The sequence below is a fragment of the Diplotaxodon limnothrissa genome, linkage group LG12 (genome assembly GCF_057381915.1).
Source record: "Diplotaxodon limnothrissa isolate DT_005_m linkage group LG12, D_limnothrissa_male_GT1.1, whole genome shotgun sequence".
NCBI lineage: Eukaryota > Metazoa > Chordata > Actinopteri > Cichliformes > Cichlidae > Diplotaxodon > Diplotaxodon limnothrissa.
The window spans coordinates 23,236,222-23,255,287 of record NC_140607.1 but is presented as its reverse complement, the minus strand read 5'-3'; the positions used below and the strand labels follow the sequence as shown (position 1 = coordinate 23,255,287).

General features: G+C 42.4%; 2 protein-coding genes across 2 annotated transcripts; both read left to right on the top strand.

The window, feature by feature from the left end:
- The first annotated feature begins 995 nt into the window (after positions 1-995).
- On the top strand, positions 996-6,567 carry LOC146621347 (putative defense protein Hdd11). Its single transcript, XM_085368545.1, has 3 exons — positions 996-1,188; positions 1,668-1,780; positions 6,454-6,567. The coding sequence occupies exons 1-3, from the start codon at positions 996-998 to the stop codon at positions 6,565-6,567; spliced, it is 420 nt and encodes a 139-aa protein (XP_085224671.1).
- Positions 6,568-12,273: 5,706 nt separating this feature from the next.
- LOC146621346 (melanopsin-A-like) lies at positions 12,274-18,224 on the top strand. Its single transcript, XM_085368346.1, has 9 exons — positions 12,274-12,440; positions 14,119-14,252; positions 14,368-14,571; positions 14,704-14,875; positions 15,802-15,963; positions 16,851-16,958; positions 17,102-17,273; positions 17,506-17,649; positions 17,817-18,224. The coding sequence occupies exons 1-9, from the start codon at positions 12,274-12,276 to the stop codon at positions 18,222-18,224; spliced, it is 1,671 nt and encodes a 556-aa protein (XP_085224472.1).
- Positions 18,225-19,066: the final 842 nt, after the last annotated feature.

Below are 19,066 nucleotides of genomic sequence, written 5' to 3'. Positions count from 1 at the left end.
TCGGGTGAAAAATGAAAAAACAAAAAAACATTATCATTAAACAAGAAGTGAGTCAGCCAAAAAAAGAGAGATTAGACTAAAACACTTCTTAAATTAATACATTTTTAAATGTTTAATCTCATTATTAATGTTAAACAAGCTCATCTTGACCAAGTAAAATGTAAATTTAAGCAGGTGAGAAGGTCAGTGAGCACATATAGTGGAATAAGATGTTCTCAGGAAAGTGTGAAACCCAAAGCGCTTTTTTTATGTACACATAGAAGAGTACATTAAACTTTTATTATTACAAATGAAAAACTATCCCAGTTTGAGTGGTAGAATATTGGCCCTCATAAATGTTATAAATATTCATTGGGGTTTAATTCAAGCAAGGAAATCCATGACTGTTGCTGTCTTTGTGAAGCTTTGAGGGGTTTGGGGAGCGAGTTTGTTTGTTTTTTGACTTTTAGCCCGTTTTCTTCTGAATCGCTCACCTCAAAAAAATAAATAAGTATGGGGCATGTTTCCTAAGTAGGACGAGGTTTCTAACTGCAGAGTATCAACATACATGCTCTTGTTTGCCTCTTTCACTCTTCTCCTACTGTCATAAGTATTAAGTACTAACCAGCGCAGTAGTGTGCCACTGTTATTTATAAACCACCAAACTTTATGATTATTTCAATTATATATATATGTATATATATATATATATAAAAATAAAAATGACAGAGATAAAAAGAGAGAAAAAAGCACTCAAAAGTTTTGTGTATTTGAGAGCAGAAAATTTTTTCTGCCTTTAATTGCAGAAATATCGCAAGATCTTTTCAAGAAATCATGTGAACTTTGTGAGAGAGAGCATGATTAAGTAAGTAATAACTGCAGAAAATGTAATTTTTTCGGTTGCGTGACTCAGCGGGAGTATTTCTGACTCCATCCCCTGACTCCTTCCAGGGTATAATCACACACCGCTTGCTTCATAGTTTTGCTTGCACAGTGATTGCTCCTCATTCAGCCTGATGGAGCTCCTTTGGCCTGGGTTGCTCATACTCCAGATGTTCTGTTTTATTAACGGCTATCCCAACGGTGCTCCCTCCGGTGCCTGTGAGGATATGTTACCTCGTCACTCTGGGGTGCTGCCTCAGCCTTCACCAGCACCCTACACTATTCTCACCAATGCCAGGGTGTTTCAGCCAGGGAAGCCCATTACAGGTAAGATGCTCTTCACTTCTTCTACAGATGAACATACTTTTTTTTTGTATAAGTCTGAAGCAACACGAGAAGCTGGAGAAATACCAAGGGCTCAGAGAAGAGCTCGAGAGGATGTGGAAGGTGAAGGTAATGGTGGTCCCCGTGGTAATCGGAGCACTAGGTGCGGTGACGCCCAAGCTAGGCGAGTGGCTCCAGCACATCCCGGGAATAACATCGGAGATCTCTGTCCAGAAGAGTGCAGTCCTGGGAACAGCTAAGATACTGCGCAGGACCCTCAAGCTCCCAGGCCTCTGGTAGAGGACCCGAGCTTGAAGGATAAACCGCCCGCAGGGGCGTGCTGGATGTTTTTTTTTTTTATATATACATATATAAAGAGTTTATCCATTATCCATTATTGATCTAAATATTACATTTGAAATGATAAACTACTGTTTATTTTATATATATAAACACTGAGGTCTTTGTTGTGCTAACTGCAGTGACCATCGTTGGACCAAAATACAGAGGAGTGCTTCTGGAAGCTCGAATAGGTGGAGGCCTCAACGCTGTGGGGACGTGGCAGCGCCCTCCTCCAGACACTAAATTCCTTCAGGTGCATTTTTCAGTTAAGCCTATGTTGAAACCTGAGCTGCAAATGGTCATAATGTTGTTAAAGATGCCAAAAGTACAATAAATAAGATTGTTCCCAAGAAACAGTGGATAGGTTCTAGGTTTGAATCTACTGGCCAACTGGGGCCTTTCTCTGTGGAGTTTCTCCCCATGCCTGTGTGGGTCCTCCCATAGTCCAAAAACATTGGACTGTGGGATGACTGGATTGGATTGAATGGGATTGTGAGCATGATGTCACAGGCTGGGTCTCTGACCCAGCGCTCTGAGTTCATGTTTGTATTTGTCTCATTTTGTTATGTGATTTAGTTTGTGTTATTTCCTATCTGCCTTTAGTTTAGGCAGTTATTGTTCCTGGGTTTTCTATGTTTTGGGGTTTTGTATTTATTCATCACATATTAGGTCTGTTAAGTTGTGTTGTCATGTTTTAGTTTTAGTATTTCCTGTTTTATTCTGACAATGTCATGTGTTCTTTGTTTATTGTATTTAGCTTTCCTCTCCTGGTCCTGTCATTAGGTTTATGTCTGTCAGCTGTTTCCCCCATGTGTCTCCACCTCCCCTGATCACCTCATGTATGTATTTAAGCCCTTTGTTTTCTGCATGCCATTGTCAGGTCGTCTGCTCATCTCCAGGTACCCATGTCAGTTCACTATGGTTAAGGTTTTTCATGTTTTGTTATTAGTTCACCCAGTTTAGGTTATTGTTTAGTTTTCACCGATGCCCTATTATTTTGTACCCTCGTTGCTAACCTCAAATAAACGGCTTGTTTTGTTAATCCACACCACGTTTTGGTCTGCGTTTGAGTCCTCCTCTGCAACACATACGGTCTGCCCCAGCCAGACCGTGACAGTACGACCTGACCACTATGGACTCAGCAGACCGCGAGCTTTACGAGCGTCGGGAGGCAGCCTTCGCCCAGCTGGAGGAGGAGCTCCGCTGGAAGCCGTGGCGTACCCCCGACTACGAGCGCATTTTCCACGGGACTCGGCTAGCTCTCGGAGGTCCCAAGAGCTGCCGAAAGTCCCCGCCTGTTGCACTGCCTGCATCTAAGCCTCGCTCGCTTCAGGTGGGAGTCCTCCGTGTGGCTTCAGGCGCTCACGCTCCAGCCTCGGTGTCTCCGTTCTGTGCACCGGGGGCTCAGTCGCTCGCTCCGCCGGCTTCCTCCACTCGAAGGAAGCAGCGCGCCCGTCGCCATAAACTGGACAATGCCGAGCTCACGGTGGTGAGTAACAATGACTATTACCCTCACGACCCGTCTGATGCTAACAACAATCGGCTCACTTCCGATCCATGGGGAATTTCCCTTATGGATGACGACGTGGACTGGGAGGATCCGTTTTGTTTTACTCCCTCTACACAGGGAGGGATGAAAGACAATTCCCGCTCGCCTAAGCCTGCACATAGGGTTAAAGGACAGACTGTTAATTACGTTACCAGGACAAACACACTCAGTTCCACTTCCGTCTGTTCAGGTTCTGTCAGTTCAGGTTTTGTTAAGTCTGGTTCAGTCATCCCCAAGTCAGCTCACTCTACAACTGTTAACCCAAGGATTTCGAAAACTATTAACCCAAGGACTGCTAATACTAAGACTGCTAAACATGAAGTGGACGGCGGATTCATTTTTGCTAGGTCTGTTTTTGTCGACCCAATACATATTAACCCTAAGCCTGCCGTTTCTAAGACTGTTTTTTCTGAGCCTGCTCCTTTGCCTGTTCGTGTTTCTGCTGCCAGGGCAGCTCGGGCCCAGCGTACCCCTGCACCCGTACCAGTTCCTCGGGTGAGGGAGTCTGAGGCCCAGCTGGTCCCTGCTCTGGTTTCCAGGCCAGCTGAGGCTCTGTCCGTTTCTGCACCCGTACCAGCTCCTCGGGTGGGAAGGGCAGTTGCCCAGCCATTGCCGGTGCCTGTCCCGGCTTCCGGGGTGAGGGGGGCTGTGAACCAGTCCACCCCTGCACCCATGCCGGTCCCCAGGGTGAGGTCAGCCAGGATACAGCCCGTCTCCGCACCCGTACCTACTCCTCGGGTGGGAGTGGCTAGTGTCCAGCAGGTGCCTGCACCCGTTCCTGTTTCTACTGAAGGCTCAGGAGAATTCAGTCCGCAACCAACACCACCATCACTACTGCATGCTTTTCAGTCTATAGCTCAGTCATTAGCTCTGTTAGCAGCCCAGTCAATAGTTCATTTTCCTGTGTTTCCGTTAGCTCAGCCCTTAGCCCACTGTGCAGCTCAGCCAGCTCCCCATTGTTCAGCTCAGTCATTCGCTCCATCACCTGCTCAGCCTTCTGTCCAGCCGGTGGTCTCTACACCTGCTGGTCATGCTTCGTCTGCTGGAGGTTCAGGAGAATCCACCCAGCTTCATGCCTCGTTTGCTGGAGGTTCAGGTGAACCCAGCCAGCTTCATGCTTCGTTTGCTGGAGGTTCAGGAGAACCCAGCCAGCTTCATGCTTCGTCTGCTGGGGGTTCAGGAGAACCCAGCCAGCTTCATGCTTCGTTTGCTGGAGGTTCAGGAGAACCCAGCCAGCTTCATGCTTCATTTGCTGGAGGTTCAGGAGAACCCGGCCAGCTTCATGTTTTGTCTGCTGGAGGTTCAGGAGAACCCGGCCAGCTTCATGTTTTGTCTGCTGGAGGTTCAGGAGAACCCAGCCAGCTTCAAGTTTCGTCTGCTGGAGGGCCCGAGGAGCCCATCCAGCCTCATGCCTCGTCAGCTGGAGGGCCCGAGGAGCCCGTCCAGCCTCATGCCTCGTCTGCTGGAGGGCCCGAGGAGCCCGTCCAGCCTCATGCCTCGTCAGCTGGAGGGCCCGAGGAGCCCGTCCAGCCTCATGCCTCGTCTGCTGGAGGGCCCGAGGAGCCCGTCCAGCCTCATGCCTCGTCTGCTGGAGGGCCCGAGGAGCCCGTCCAGCCTCATGCCTCGTCAGCTGGAGGGCCCGAGGAGCCCGTCCAGCCTCATGCCACGTCAGCTGGGGGTTCAGGAGAACCGCACCAGCCTCAAGCCACGTCAGCTGGGGGGCCCGAGGAGCCCGTCCAGCCACCTTCAGATTCTGCTTCTGTTTCGCCTGCTGCAGCTCCAGCCTGTGCTTCGCCTGCTGCAGCTCCAGCCTGTGCTTCGCCTGCTGCGGCTCCATCAGAGCCTTCGTCTTCGCCTGCTGCGGCTCCATCAGAGCCTTCGTCTTCGCCTGCTGCGGCTTCGTCAGAGCCTTCGTCTTCGCCTGGTGCGGCTTCGTCAGAGCCTTCGTCTTCGCCTGGTGCGGCTTCGTCAGAGCCTTCGTCTACGCCTGGTCCGGCTTCGGCCTCTGCTCCTGCTTCTGCCTCACCTGGTCCGGCCTCAGCTTCTGCTCCTGCTTCTGCCTCACCTGGTCCGGCCTCAGCTTCTGCTCCTGCTTCTGCCTCACCTGGTCCGGCCTCTGCTACGCCTGGTCCAGCCTCTGCTTCAGCGTCGCCTGGTCCTACGGCTGTTATGCCGCCGCCCAAGCCTCGCTCTGCACCTGGGAATCTTCGGCCACCTGCTGGACGTCACCGCCGTCGAGGTCGGCCACCTGAACTGTTTCTACGCCGTTGCCGTCCGCACGGTCGGCCCCCTGAACGGTTTCCATATCGCCACCATTGCCGTCCGCACGGACGGCCCCCGGAACTGTTCGACCATGGACTTCTGTGCCGTCGGCCTCCGGGCCGGCCCCCTGATCACATGAACTATGATTTTCTGGACCGTCACCCTCCGGGTCGGCCCCCTGAGGAGTCATGAACTGTTCCCTGTGCTCCTGTGATTTTGATGGACATTTTGGTTTTTTTGGCCTTGTTTCTGGCCCTCCGTCCTGGACCCCCACCGCCCGCCCTTGGTGGGTTGTTTTTGGTTTTGTTTTTCGAGGTTTTGGGCGTCTGGAATCCGCCCTTGAGGGGGGGGGCTCTGTCACAGGCTGGGTCTCTGACCCAGCGCTCTGAGTTCATGTTTGTATTTGTCTCATTTTGTTATGTGATTTAGTTTGTGTTATTTCCTATCTGCCTTTAGTTTAGGCAGTTATTGTTCCTGGGTTTTCTATGTTTTGGGGTTTTGTATTTATTCATCACATATTAGGTCTGTTAAGTTGTGTTGTCATGTTTTAGTTTTAGTATTTCCTGTTTTATTCTGACAATGTCATGTGTTCTTTGTTTATTGTATTTAGCTTTCCTCTCCTGGTCCTGTCATTAGGTTTATGTCTGTCAGCTGTTTCCCCCATGTGTCTCCACCTCCCCTGATCACCTCATGTATGTATTTAAGCCCTTTGTTTTCTGCATGCCATTGTCAGGTCGTCTGCTCATCTCCAGGTACCCATGTCAGTTCACTATGGTTAAGGTTTTTCATGTTTTGTTATTAGTTCACCCAGTTTAGGTTATTGTTTAGTTTTCACCGATGCCCTATTATTTTGTACCCTCGTTGCTAACCTCAAATAAACGGCTTGTTTTGTTAATCCACACCACGTTTTGGTCTGCGTTTGAGTCCTCCTCTGCAACACATACGGTCTGCCCCAGCCAGACCGTGACACATGAATGGTTGTCTGTTTCTCCTTTTCTGCTCGCACCATGATAGACTGGTGACTGGGGACATAACACTGCATTTGATTAGAAGAGAATATATGGATATAAATCAGCAGAGTAGAATTAACAGCAATTTCCGATTATTGTTCACAGTGCGCGCATAATCCTCGAGGTGCTGTCACTCACTCCAACACCAATCTCAAGGGCAACAGCACTGTGTACAGCTGGATACCGCCTAACTGTGAAGGTCCTGTCTACTTCATGTAAGACAAATATACTTTGTTAGGTTTTCTGTGTAGATCCAAATTGTGCTATATATATATATACATATATATATACAGTGGGGCAAAAAAGTATTTAGTCAGCCACCGATTGTGCAAGTTCCCCCACTTAAAATGATGACAGAGGTCAGTAATTTGCACCAGAGGTACACTTCAACTGTGAGAGACAGAATGTGGAAAAAAAAATCCATGAATCCACATGGTAGGATTTGTAAAGAATTTATTCGTAAATTAGGGTGGAAAATAAGTATTTGGTCACCTCAAACAAGGAAAATCTCTGGCTCTCACAGACCTGTAACGTCTTCTGTAAGAAGCTTTTCTGTCCCCCACTCGTTACCTGTATGAATGGCACCTGTTTGAACTCATCATCTGTATAAAAGACACCTGTCCACAGCCTCAAACAGTCAGACTCCAAACTCCACCATGGCCAAGACCAAAGAGCTTTCGAAGGACGCCAGGAAAAGTATTGTAGACCTGCACCAGACTGGGAAGAGTGAATCTACAATAGGCAAGCAGCTTGATGTGAAAAAATCAACCGTGGGAGCAATCATCAGAAAATGGAAGACATGCAAGACCACTGATAATCTCCCTCGATCTGGGGCTCCACGCAAGATCTCATCCCGTGGGGTCAAAATGATCATGAGAACGGTGAGCAAAGATCCCAGAACCACACGGGGGGACCTGGTGAATGACCTGCAGAGAGCTGGGACCAAAGTAACAAAGGTCACCATCAGTAACACACTACAACGGCAGGGAATCAAATCCCGCAGTGCCAGACGTGTTCCGCTGCTGAAGCCAGTGCATGTCCAGGCCCGTCTGAAGTTTGCCAGAGAGCACATGGATGATACAGCAGAGGATTGGGAGAATGTCATGTGGTCAGATGAAACCAAAGTAGAACTTTTTGGTATAAACTCAACTGGTCGTGTTTGGAGGAAGAAGAATACTGAGTTGCATCCCAAGAACACCATACCTACTGTGAAGCATGGGGGTGGAAACCTCATGCTATGGGGCTGTTTTTCTGCCAAGGGGACAGGACGACTGATCCGTGTTAAGGACAGAATGAATGGGGCCATGTATCGTGAGATTTTGAGCCAAAACCTCCTTCCATCAGTGAGAACTTTGAAGATGAAACGAGGCTGGGTCTTCCAACATGACAATGATCCAAAACACACCGCCCGGGCAACAAAGGAGTGGCTCCGTAAGAAGCATTTGAAAGTCCTGGAGTGGCCTAGCCAGTCTCCAGACCTCAACCCCATAGAAAATCTGTGGCGGGAGTTGAAAGTCCGTGTTGCTCGGCGACAGCCCCAAAACATCACTGCTCTCGAGAAGATCTGCATGGAGGAATGGGCCAAAATACCAGCTACTGTGTGTGCAAACCTGGTAAAGACCTATAGTAAACGTTTGACCTCTGTTATTGCCAACAAAGGTTATGTTACAAAGTATTGAGTTGTATTTTTGTTATTGACCAAATACTTATTTTCCACCCTGATTTACGAATAAATTCTTTACAAATCCTACCATGTGGATTCATGGATTTTTTTTTTTCACATTCTGTCTCTCACAGTTGAAGTGTACCTCTGGTGCAAATTACTGACATATATATATATATATATATATATATATATATATATATATATATATATATATATATATATATATATATATATATATATATATACATATATATATATATATATATATATATATATATATATATATATATATATATATATATATATTAGGCTGTTCAGTATTGGTTTGTCTTTAGAAACTGAAGCTTTTGAAATAAACCAACTGCAGTGTTAATCTGACCAGAGGTAGGTACAGCCTGGTGACAAATCAAAATAAATGCAAAGAGACAAATGTTTGTGATACTCGTTCCTTATCGGTCTTCTGCTTCTCAGGAAAAACAGGCGGTCTTGATCTGGCAGTAGGTGCCAGCGCTGGAATGGCTGAAGGCAAACCTCTGCTTCCCTTAGTGATATGTTTTCTGATTTTAAACATACTGGCATGAATATAAAATATGTACTGCAGTCTTCTTGTTATATGTATATAATAAAGCATTTTGCAGTCCTATAGCTACATATCACATCTCAGTGAATTTTTCTTTAGCTATGTAGCTCATATATATTAATGCAGCCCCCACGCTTGATCATATATCAACTGACCTATATCTACAGGGCTTATCTGTCATAGACATAAATGATAGATATACCTTCATTGCAAATGCCTTGTTTCATCTCGTTCCCAGCTTTTATTCGGTGTGTTCTGTCACATTTAATATAAATCTATAAAAGAAAAGTCACCCCTCCAAAAATGCATTAAAGGGTTTCAAGACTAAGGTATGAATATGCCAAGATATGACTGTACTGAGTCAGTCCCTCTTCTATTAATACTTTATTATTGAATAAGGAATTTTAAAGCAAGTATAATTCACGCCTATTCCCTCATTGTACTCAACGAACACGTCTATATATATATATATATGTTTGTTGCTCACTCTGTCATTGCTTTTGTTTTCTGTCACTAGACTTTGATTCTCTTCCCATATCTTGTGTATCCTAATTGCATGTATGCATATTTACCGAACCACCCATTACAGATAATAAAATGCTACATTAAAGTGTGTTGTGTTATTTTTATTGCAAGAAAAAAAATACAAGCAGAGTGATGAAAAGAGGAAAAGACAGAGTGTTAGAGAGAGTGAGAGAGAGAGCGGCATAGAGTTCAGCTGTTGTGGTTTGTTATTGATCGAAATTCATTCCACTCATTGAAGAGCTTGTTATGACCTGCTTTTTTCACATGGTTTGATCTATAACTTAGATTTCCAGTACTGCAGCAGCTAGCTAGCACACTAAAGGGGCTTAAGACATGCATTACACACGGCTCACATGTCAAGCCTTATATGATATCATTGATTCCTATTTGTGTACTTGAACCCGTCCTGTGTTGGGGTGAATAAATGTTAAATGTTAAATAACATTTACTGTTTGAATATAATATCTATGGAAGCACACATCTCACTATCAGCATTTACAATTCTAATATTGCTGTTGATTAATCACATGCATATTTAAAAAACAATGTTTAGCACTGTGTTTATGTTTAGAACATAATTAGCATTTAAATGAGTTGTCTTTGTAGAGAAGAAAAATCCTTAATATTCAGATGTAGAAACCAGCAGCAAAAACATAAATTAATAAATAGATAAGAAAAAAGTATGTAATCATGTAATAGGTCAAAGCTCCCAGCTGATTAAGATCGTTCCAGTATCCATGTTTTAAGCAGGAAAACTGGGACAGAGTAATAGACCTGATGGTTACCCTGTTCCTGATGCTTTTTTCTTTTTTACTCTCTACCATAACCTATTTGCCTTTATGTCGTGAAGTATTGAACTCCAGCTGACTCATGTGCCTGAGGTTGGAGCCGTGATCAGAGCGTCAGCACAACTCAATAATAATTAGTCTCTTCCCCTCTGAGCCAAAAACCGGCTATATCTTTAACAGGAGATACAAGCTTAGGAATTGAGCACCAGTGCTACCAGCTGGTTCAATAGTCTTCCATTGTCCAGATCACACTCTAAATAGTCCACACCACTGATCTTTATTCAATCACGACAAGGTCATTTGTCCAAATGGTATTTTGAAACAGAGATTCTCCATATACAGCAGCCATTATGAAGATCATCTTCCAAAACTGCCCTGAAATAGTTGTTCTGAATCTCTCTCTCTCTCTCTCTCTCTCTCTCTCTCTCTCTCTCTCTCTCACTCACTCTCTCTCTTGTTCTCCTCAATGTGTATTTAACAGACCACTCCACTAATTAAATATCTATTTACTCTTTTTATTGTACAGTATCTTGTACAGCATTTCTTTATTTTTTAACAAGTTTTTCGCTTTTCAAAATAGCACAACGTGCAGTTTTATTGCAGGTTTGGTATGCAGGTTTATTCATCTACAGATACGAATGCAGGCACATGGGCATGCGCAACAACAACAGACACACACATATAAGTTCCTATTGTATGCAGATCAAACACTGATCCACATGCATGCACAGAGTGCAGATTAAGACTACCCCTTGCCGTAAGGGCTTAGTTGACATCTCTGTCTAAGCTCTACATTCTTCACCTCCCTCTTTGCCCTTCCTCTTCTTTTAGCAGTACGTTCAGCACCATAAAAAGCAATAACCATCTGATGGTCTCTTCATACCTGTGTACTTCTGGCACTCAAGAATGCACAGTCCCTATTTGCTCCATCAAACTGATCTGATGAACTGAACACCATGTGAAGTTAAGACTTTCTCGCTGACAATCTGCAGTCTTTCTCAGTGATACGCAATAACTGAGCAGTAGCAGTGTGCCTTGTTTAATGACTGGAATGAATTGCCAACATTTCTTCAAATTAGTAACCTGTAGAGCTTAACTGGAGGTATAAATATTTGAAGGTCTGTGATTTTGTCTTCAATAGCCTTCATGTTGTGCTCATTGGTCAAGGGAGATGCCTATTAGTTTAATTCTGTGAGTGATCCTACAGAGCCTGTGCATGCCAGACTCTGTAAAATCACACAACGAGGTCACTGCAGAGCATGCATCATTTGGATAAACACACGCACGTCAGTATTGAGCTTGCGTGACTACTCGCATGCATTTAAATACGGATAGACTATTCTGCATAGTAATGGTTTCTAATGACTTGCAGTACTAGCTGGAATCAATGGTTGTGAAATGTTACATGCACTGTGCTCTCATCTAGTTTGCAATGTCCGATGCATTTCCGAGCTCAAATGGCTTTTGGTGCAAGTATTCGATATGTTTGTTATGTAAGAAGCTGGTGGTTAAAGGGATAGCGCTCAGGGCTGGGCCATATTACATTCAGGACGGGTAGGGCATGTGAGAAAGAGCAGAGAGAGAGAGAGAGAGAGAGAGAGAGAGAGTATGACAAGGGAAAGGTTGAGAGAGCAACACAAAGCTCCATGGGACAGTGAGGGAGAGGCACATTTAGAGAGAGATGAGAGGTTAGAAGTCACTAGTTCACAAGATAATGAGAGACAGGCTACTGATTCAGATCTTGGTGGACAGCTGGTGCGAAGGCTGAAGACGCTGCAGGCTAACACTGAAAGCAAAACAACTGTGGGATTTAACAAGAATATCGGCAGCTTGCTACAACAACAGGAAATACTTGGATACAACAGGTGAAAGACACAATTTTGAAGCAGACCTGCAGTAAATAACAGAAAGTACATTTGGAGACAACATCTGAAAGGATATGGACACCTTGCATCATATACCACTGGACAAAGAAGTAGAAGAGGAGGTGTTATATTTTCAGTGCTTTATATTTTATTGCAGATATTTTTTTGTAAATCTTTCCAGATTGGTAGTGTAACTGTATCATACTGTGCAGCTCTTCCAGCTTTCTCTCCTAAACGAATCATATGCACTTAGTTAGATTCAGCATTTCACAAAGTGGGGATCACCTACTTCCTCTGATTTAGTGCTTCGTATACAATGGGAGGTGTTGAAAACATGCAGCAAAGTTAAAATTAATCAAACCTCTGTATACTTCTCCGGTGTTTCATTTTGTGCACATGCTACAACTATGGATGTTCAGCATGAGCAAAGTCAAGTTAGTTACAAACTAGTAGATGTAGCCCAGCCCGCCAGACTGACAGTTCTGATGAGGTGTTTGAACCATGTGGTCCACTGAGAGCATGGAGCCAGAGAAAGCACACAGCCAGAGAAGCTTCTTCAACAAGGTGGACGTGCCTGATCATGTTCACTACATTGTGGCTTCATTTGTCTTCATCATTGGGGCACTGGGCATCACTGGAAACTCTCTGGTTATGTTTGCCTTCTACAGGTAGGTATAAAACTGGCTTGTTTATTTAGATTTTTGTTTTTAATAATTGTGCATATCCCTTTTTTTGTAGATAATCTGAGCTTTTACCATTTACAGTGTGCAAGATGTGATGATCTCTCGTATGAACTCTATTATACTATACTCTTTGTTTCTTTATCTGTACTTATGAAGCAAAACAATAAAGGTTAAGGGGTTTTGACAGTGCATCAAACAAGTTAGTGATTACAAGTAAAAGTAATCTTTGCATCACAGTGTCCAGAAGGTAATCTTAGCTAAGTAGCATCAAATTAAAAAATGTTTTTTGAAAAATCAATAATTAAATGCTGCGTGCACAAATACCTGAAAATAGATTAATGGTTGCATAAATATACATGGCATTGAAATTAGAATCCAATGTACCATGGAGTTCAAGTCAACCATGAAATCCACACTGCTATGTAATACCATTTACTGCCATGTAATGCAACAAGTCAAAAGTAAATGACACCTGTTAAGGTTGCATGCCACTGATGGATCAGTCTCGTAACATCACAACTGTAAACTTTCTTTTAGAAGTCAAGGATGGAAGAATGTGTTATGTGTTGTGTAATTCAGAGTACCATTTAATTAAGTTAAATGGTACTCAAAAACTGGGTCAGTGTGTGTGAGTGGTGCTGCTGTTCTGGGGATTGTCACAAGCTTTCATACTCCTCTGTCAATCATCACAGACAGATTAGATGGATTTTCCATTGTGTTGCTCTCATAATTTGTGTTTAGTGAATCAGAAATGCGCATGATGTTATGGGTTCCAGGAAACACACAACTCGCACACCCACACACACAAACACACACCTAGAGCTTGAATGAAATCGCAATCAATATGCTGATTTTTGGGGAAATGCTTTATAATATTCACGCACACGTTCAATATTCTTCAATAATACAGTATTGTTTGCAAAGGCATCGACTCAAACAAATTGGGTGGAATACGTTTCATTAAAACTGCAGGAAAAAAGTTAAATTCAGGATAAACAGGAACAAAAAGCTGTGACGGAAGAAGACAGCAGGTCAATATCCTGGGTAATCAAGCTTGAATAGTTTAACAAAGCGCATGTCTCTGATCAATATTGACCATTAAACCGTAAATTTTTTTAATTATATTATATTGAGCTTTACATGCAAAGGAAATACATGTGGAGTAGGCAAATGTTTTCAGTGTTTTGGACCTGCCAAAAATATAAATAAATAAACAAAAATAATTCAGGATATTGAATTTCCTATGGTTTGGTGAGATCCTCATCCTGCACCTCTTCTAAGTTGACCTTTGAAAGAGAATTTAACCAGTTAAAATGTGGACTTGCAGTTGCAGAAATTGGATTCAAATACCATTTGAACCAAAAGAATCTGCATTGATTTAATTTTAAGTATGACTCAAACAGTGTTTTTCAAAAATGAGTATATATGTATAATAATTAGACGATGAAATTACAAAATTATTGTCATTTTAGTCATCTGAGGGATTATACTAATCAAAACACATTAAACAGTCTCAAAGATGACTGCTGTATTTGAGGACTTTATTTTAGCTTTCTGATCACTGCGAGAAAACCTCAGAATGATTAATGTTGTCATTTTTAATGCCACTGTGCTGTATAACATACGATTTTCCATACATTCTGTATGTTTGTGTGCTTTGCAGCAGCAAGAAACTTCGTAACTTGCCAAACTACTTAATCATGAACTTGGCAGTCAGCGACTTCCTCATGGCTTTTACGCAGTCCCCCATCTTCTTCATCAACTGCCTCTACAAGGAATGGGTATTTGGAGAGATGGGTAATTGTCTCCTTTGTGTTCTGATACAAAGTGAAGTGTGTGTGTGTGTGTGTTAAAGTCATATTTTTGTTTACAAATTTTTACATTCAGGTTGTCGATGTGCTGTTTCTTGCAGGATGTAAGATGTATGCATTCTGTGGTGCCCTGTTTGGCATTTCCTCAATGATAAACCTGCTGGCCATCTCGATTGAACGCTATCTAGTTATCACCAAGCCTCTGAGGGCCATCCACTGGAGATCGAAAAGAAGAACCACTCTTGCCATTCTCGTGGTCTGGCTTTACTCTTTGGCATGGAGTCTAGCGCCTCTAGTTGGCTGGAGTGAGTCTCCTCAAACTGCATGTCTTTTTACTTCTAGTAAACACAAGTCCAGACTAGTGTTTAACTATTTTATTATGATTACTGAAAACTACTGCTTTCTGTGATTTTGACATATTTTATTTTCACTTCTAGGCTCCTATATCCCAGAGGGCCTCATGACATCTTGTACGTGGGATTATGTTACGTACACGACAGCCAGTAGGAGCTACACAATGATGCTGTGCTGTTTTGTCTTCTTTATCCCACTGGGAATCATCCTTTACTGCTATCTTCTAATGTTTCTGTCTATAAGGAAAACTGGGAGGTATTACAGATCTTGTGTGTTTAATATGCTGCGTGCTTGTATATTTATAATATTAGATTCTGTGCAACATCCAGTCTTACAGAGAAAAAACAATGCAGGGACTAACTGTGCATGAACTACTTACTTCTTTTAGTTTAATTATTATGTTCTTATGAGTTCTTTGGTGAATTCTGATGTTGCGTGTGCTCCTGATACACTTAGTATTTTGTATCTTATTATTATATCTTGTGTTTGTAAATGCACAAGCCTATTCCTAAAGCATATAGTGCACTGCTCCTCCACCTAAGCTGGAAAGATACTCAGAAAAGGAATTTATGATAAGATACAACCGTGTTTTCAATAAAATGTGGAAATACTTCAAGATAACCTCAGTCTTACACACTGTAGTGTTGGAGGACAGTTAATTTAGATTCAAAACACATGTTTTACCTCATTATCTACCTCCTTTTAGTTCAAAAGAGGCATCCATTGTGTTTTTAAACATAACAATTGCTTGTGTTATTGACCTGGAATGACCAAGGGCTATTTCCATCTAAGCAGCAGGTGCAGTGAACTTCATGCTTCAGGGAGAAAGGCATGTGTATTGAGTGGGCAATTTTTTTAAAGACACTATCAACACAAATGTAGAAAATAGGTATTTTGTGTTCAGAAATTAATCAGAAGGTTTTAAAAAAATGCTTATTACTTATAATTTGTGGTAACAATAGCACTTTCAGATGACTGTAGTAATACTTAAAGAGAGAGTTACATCCCCAAAGAAAACTGAGGTTATTTATGTGATACTGTAGTCTTTTCCTCAGTGCAGATATTCCTAAAAGATCTTCTGCAATAATATTGAGCATGGAGCAGTAGCCATGTAAAGTTAAAAAGAAGAACTATATAGTATGAATATATTTACCACGCTGTCCATCCTGCTCTATTTACAGGGAACTAGAACGTTTGGGGACTCAGGTGAGAAAATCCACTCTCATCCAGCAGAAATCTACTAGGAGCGAGTGGAAAATGGCAAAAATTGCCTTTGTCGTAATTGTGGTCTACGTCCTCTCCTGGTCTCCATATGCCTGCGTCACACTAATTTCTTGGTCTGGGTAAGATTATTTTATCTGTTAATATTGATGATTGTGTACTTTTATCCCTTGGTAATGTACATAACAGATTCATGCATTTGTAGATTGTTCATTTGAAAGCATACCTGTCAGAAAAATCAGAAAAAGTCAGGTTTACAACTGCCTGTTTTTGTTATGGCCTTCATCATAATGTAAAAAATGGTTGGTGAGAAAATGATATTGGGCACATTCACTGCTCTCACTATCAGATGTACTTATCTACAACATGGTGAACGGGAACAAGTAACACTTCACTAGAGACGCAGTGGTGGTGTGCTATATGGGAGCAGTTTTAAGCACAAGATTTTAATAACTGGGCAAATATTATTCTGAATTATTAATCTTCTCCATATATAACGTTCAGGCATTTCTTCACATAAGCAATCACAAACAAAGCTTCAGTATAATTCAATGATGTTTGCCTCATTATATTCTGTGGTTGGATTTTTATCATTACATAATGTTGTGTCAATAAGAGGCCAGTATTCCCTGGTTGGGTTACATACAACAGACGGTGAAGTTGCTCATATGCCCTGTGCTTATCACAACATTCAGTAAACCACATGTCTACCCTGGGACATACAATTAGTTATGTAACTTTGAAATCACATTCTGCTCATTCAGTGGAAAGGTAGTCACACTTGTGCACACACACATGCACGCGCGCAAGCAAAGATGATCAGATGGACTTAAGCGACCCTCTTTAGCAGCTGGCACATGTTCGTTAATCTCTAACCAAATATGTCCCTTAATTATGTTACAAAACACGAAAGAGAAACTGGATCTTTGCAGCGGTCATTTCTGATTCTGTGATGTCATGCAACAAACGAAACCATCTTTTTAAAACGCTGCTGTTTTGTCTGAACCAGCCATGCCAACATCTTGTCGCCATACTCCAAGACAGTCCCTGCAATAATAGCAAAAGCCTCCACTATCTACAATCCTATCATCTATGCTATCATACACAACAAATACAGGTAAATAATGATTCGGTAATTTCATTTTAAAGTTTCATATAAGCCCCTTGTGTTGTGCAGTGCCAATGTATTATTTTGGAAGAAATGCTACCAACATGTAGCAAGCTGGAGTCTAAATGAGTGCATTGTTCTGCACTGTACAGGATGGCACTGGTAGAGAAATTTCCCTGCCTGTGGTTTCTGTCTCCCACTCCTCGAAAAGAATGCATCTCATCCTCCATCAGCGAGTCCTCTTTCAGAGACTCAATCATCAGCAGACAGTCGTCAGCATCAAGGACCCACTTTATTACTGCCTCCTCCAACCTCTCTGACGTGGTAAGTTAGGTTAGAGTAGATTTTATCTGGCTGTTGTTTAAGATGCCCGAACAAACAAGATTTCTCTTATGTTGAATCTCTCTCTCTGCTTATCTAAAATGAATTCTAATAAATTTGAAGTATTAATAATCTTAGCAAGATGCAGGTGGAAATTGCACTAATATTAGCTTTGAATAATGTTTGGCATCTACTAAACTTCCTCAGTTTAATTATTATTATTTTTTGCTTGCAGTTATTGAGGGATGTGGAGATGGAGCCTCTGGGCAGGAGGTCAGGCGATTCCTTCAGAAGCATATCATCACGCAGTCAGTCCTGTAAGAGGTCCTGTAAAAAACAGTTAGACCGGAAGACAACCAAAACCCACACAGCAGAGAAGGTGAGGAAACACTGCAGAAAAATGTGAAAGTGTGAATCTGAAAACTCACAATGTTATCTTTTATTCATCTACGATTTACACTACTTGCCCGCATGTAGTAAAACATCACACATCCATGATCTGAAGGTGATTTTCTCATGTATGTGTTTACTTTTTGACACTCCCAGCATCCGTCTGTCATGAGTGAACCATCAAGGGCCTGTGATCACGAGCTGGTTTCCAGTTCTCTGACCATCGCCGCTCTCCCCCTCCTAGTTCTTACCAGGAGGCGCAGCCACAGTCTGACCAGTGCGATTTCAGATGCCTGTGGCGAGAAAGGAAGAATCTGCGATAGGATGAACAGCCACAAGAGCGATTCTTTTGATTGCCTGAATTTTGGAAAAATGCCACCCACAGGCCCCAGATCACCCCAGGGTGTTCCTCGCATCATCGTCATCAGTCCCACCACTGAAAGCAGCCTCATTAACCAAGACAGTGTCTCCTTAGAAGACAGCATTGAGTCAATGGAGAACAATGTTTTTGTCACCCTAAACTTTTCATCAGAAGTTTTTGAGGCACTTGAACTACTTTCTTGACCAACTGGACTACTGATTACACTTCCACTGGATGTTTCCGGATTAATAAAAAAAATATACATCAAACTTTTTGCTACAGGCCAACATTCATATTGGCTATAGACATAAGAAGTTATTCAGCTCTTACATGTATGCGTGCCCCTCTACTCCCCTCTATTGACTAATTGACTCTACAAGGAAAACTTGTATGGCAAATGAAACAATAAGCTGATTCTGGTATGCAGTGTGCAGTGTTCGTCAGAGTTTGGCACGGACAAAGGACCCCTAAGGGGCAGCAAGCTTTTATTAGATTTTTCAAAAATGACAAGTGCAACTACATATTTTCAAGAGCTTGGGGCTAAAGCTTGACAGGCTGAATTTAAGTTTATCTATTGAAGCAAAGGTCCATGCAGCTGTGATGCAAACTTTTGAACTGAAACAGAATTCATTCTTTACACCAACATCATTGATTCTCTTCTGGCCACTGAAGAGAAGCGTTAGGAATAGTTCCCTCCTCCTCTTTCCTCAGGACGAGGCAATATGTGTAAAAATGTAAACCAACAAGGCAGCAAATCAAGAGCACTGATTATATGTCCGCTTTGGAAAAGCAGCACACATGAACAAAATAAGTCGTTTTTAGTAGGTTTTCTTTTTGGCTTTTATTACCACAAAGAATTTAACAGCACAACATCTTGTGTTGTAACACTAATCCGTTAGGTCATATGGACCGCTTGAGCTTTTTCACTGGAACAGAGTGAAATGAGGTCATTTTTATTATTCAAATACTGAAACTGGGTCAAATGTGTCTCATACAACAATGACATTTTTAACATTTTGTCGGCGCAATATTTCTATACATGTTT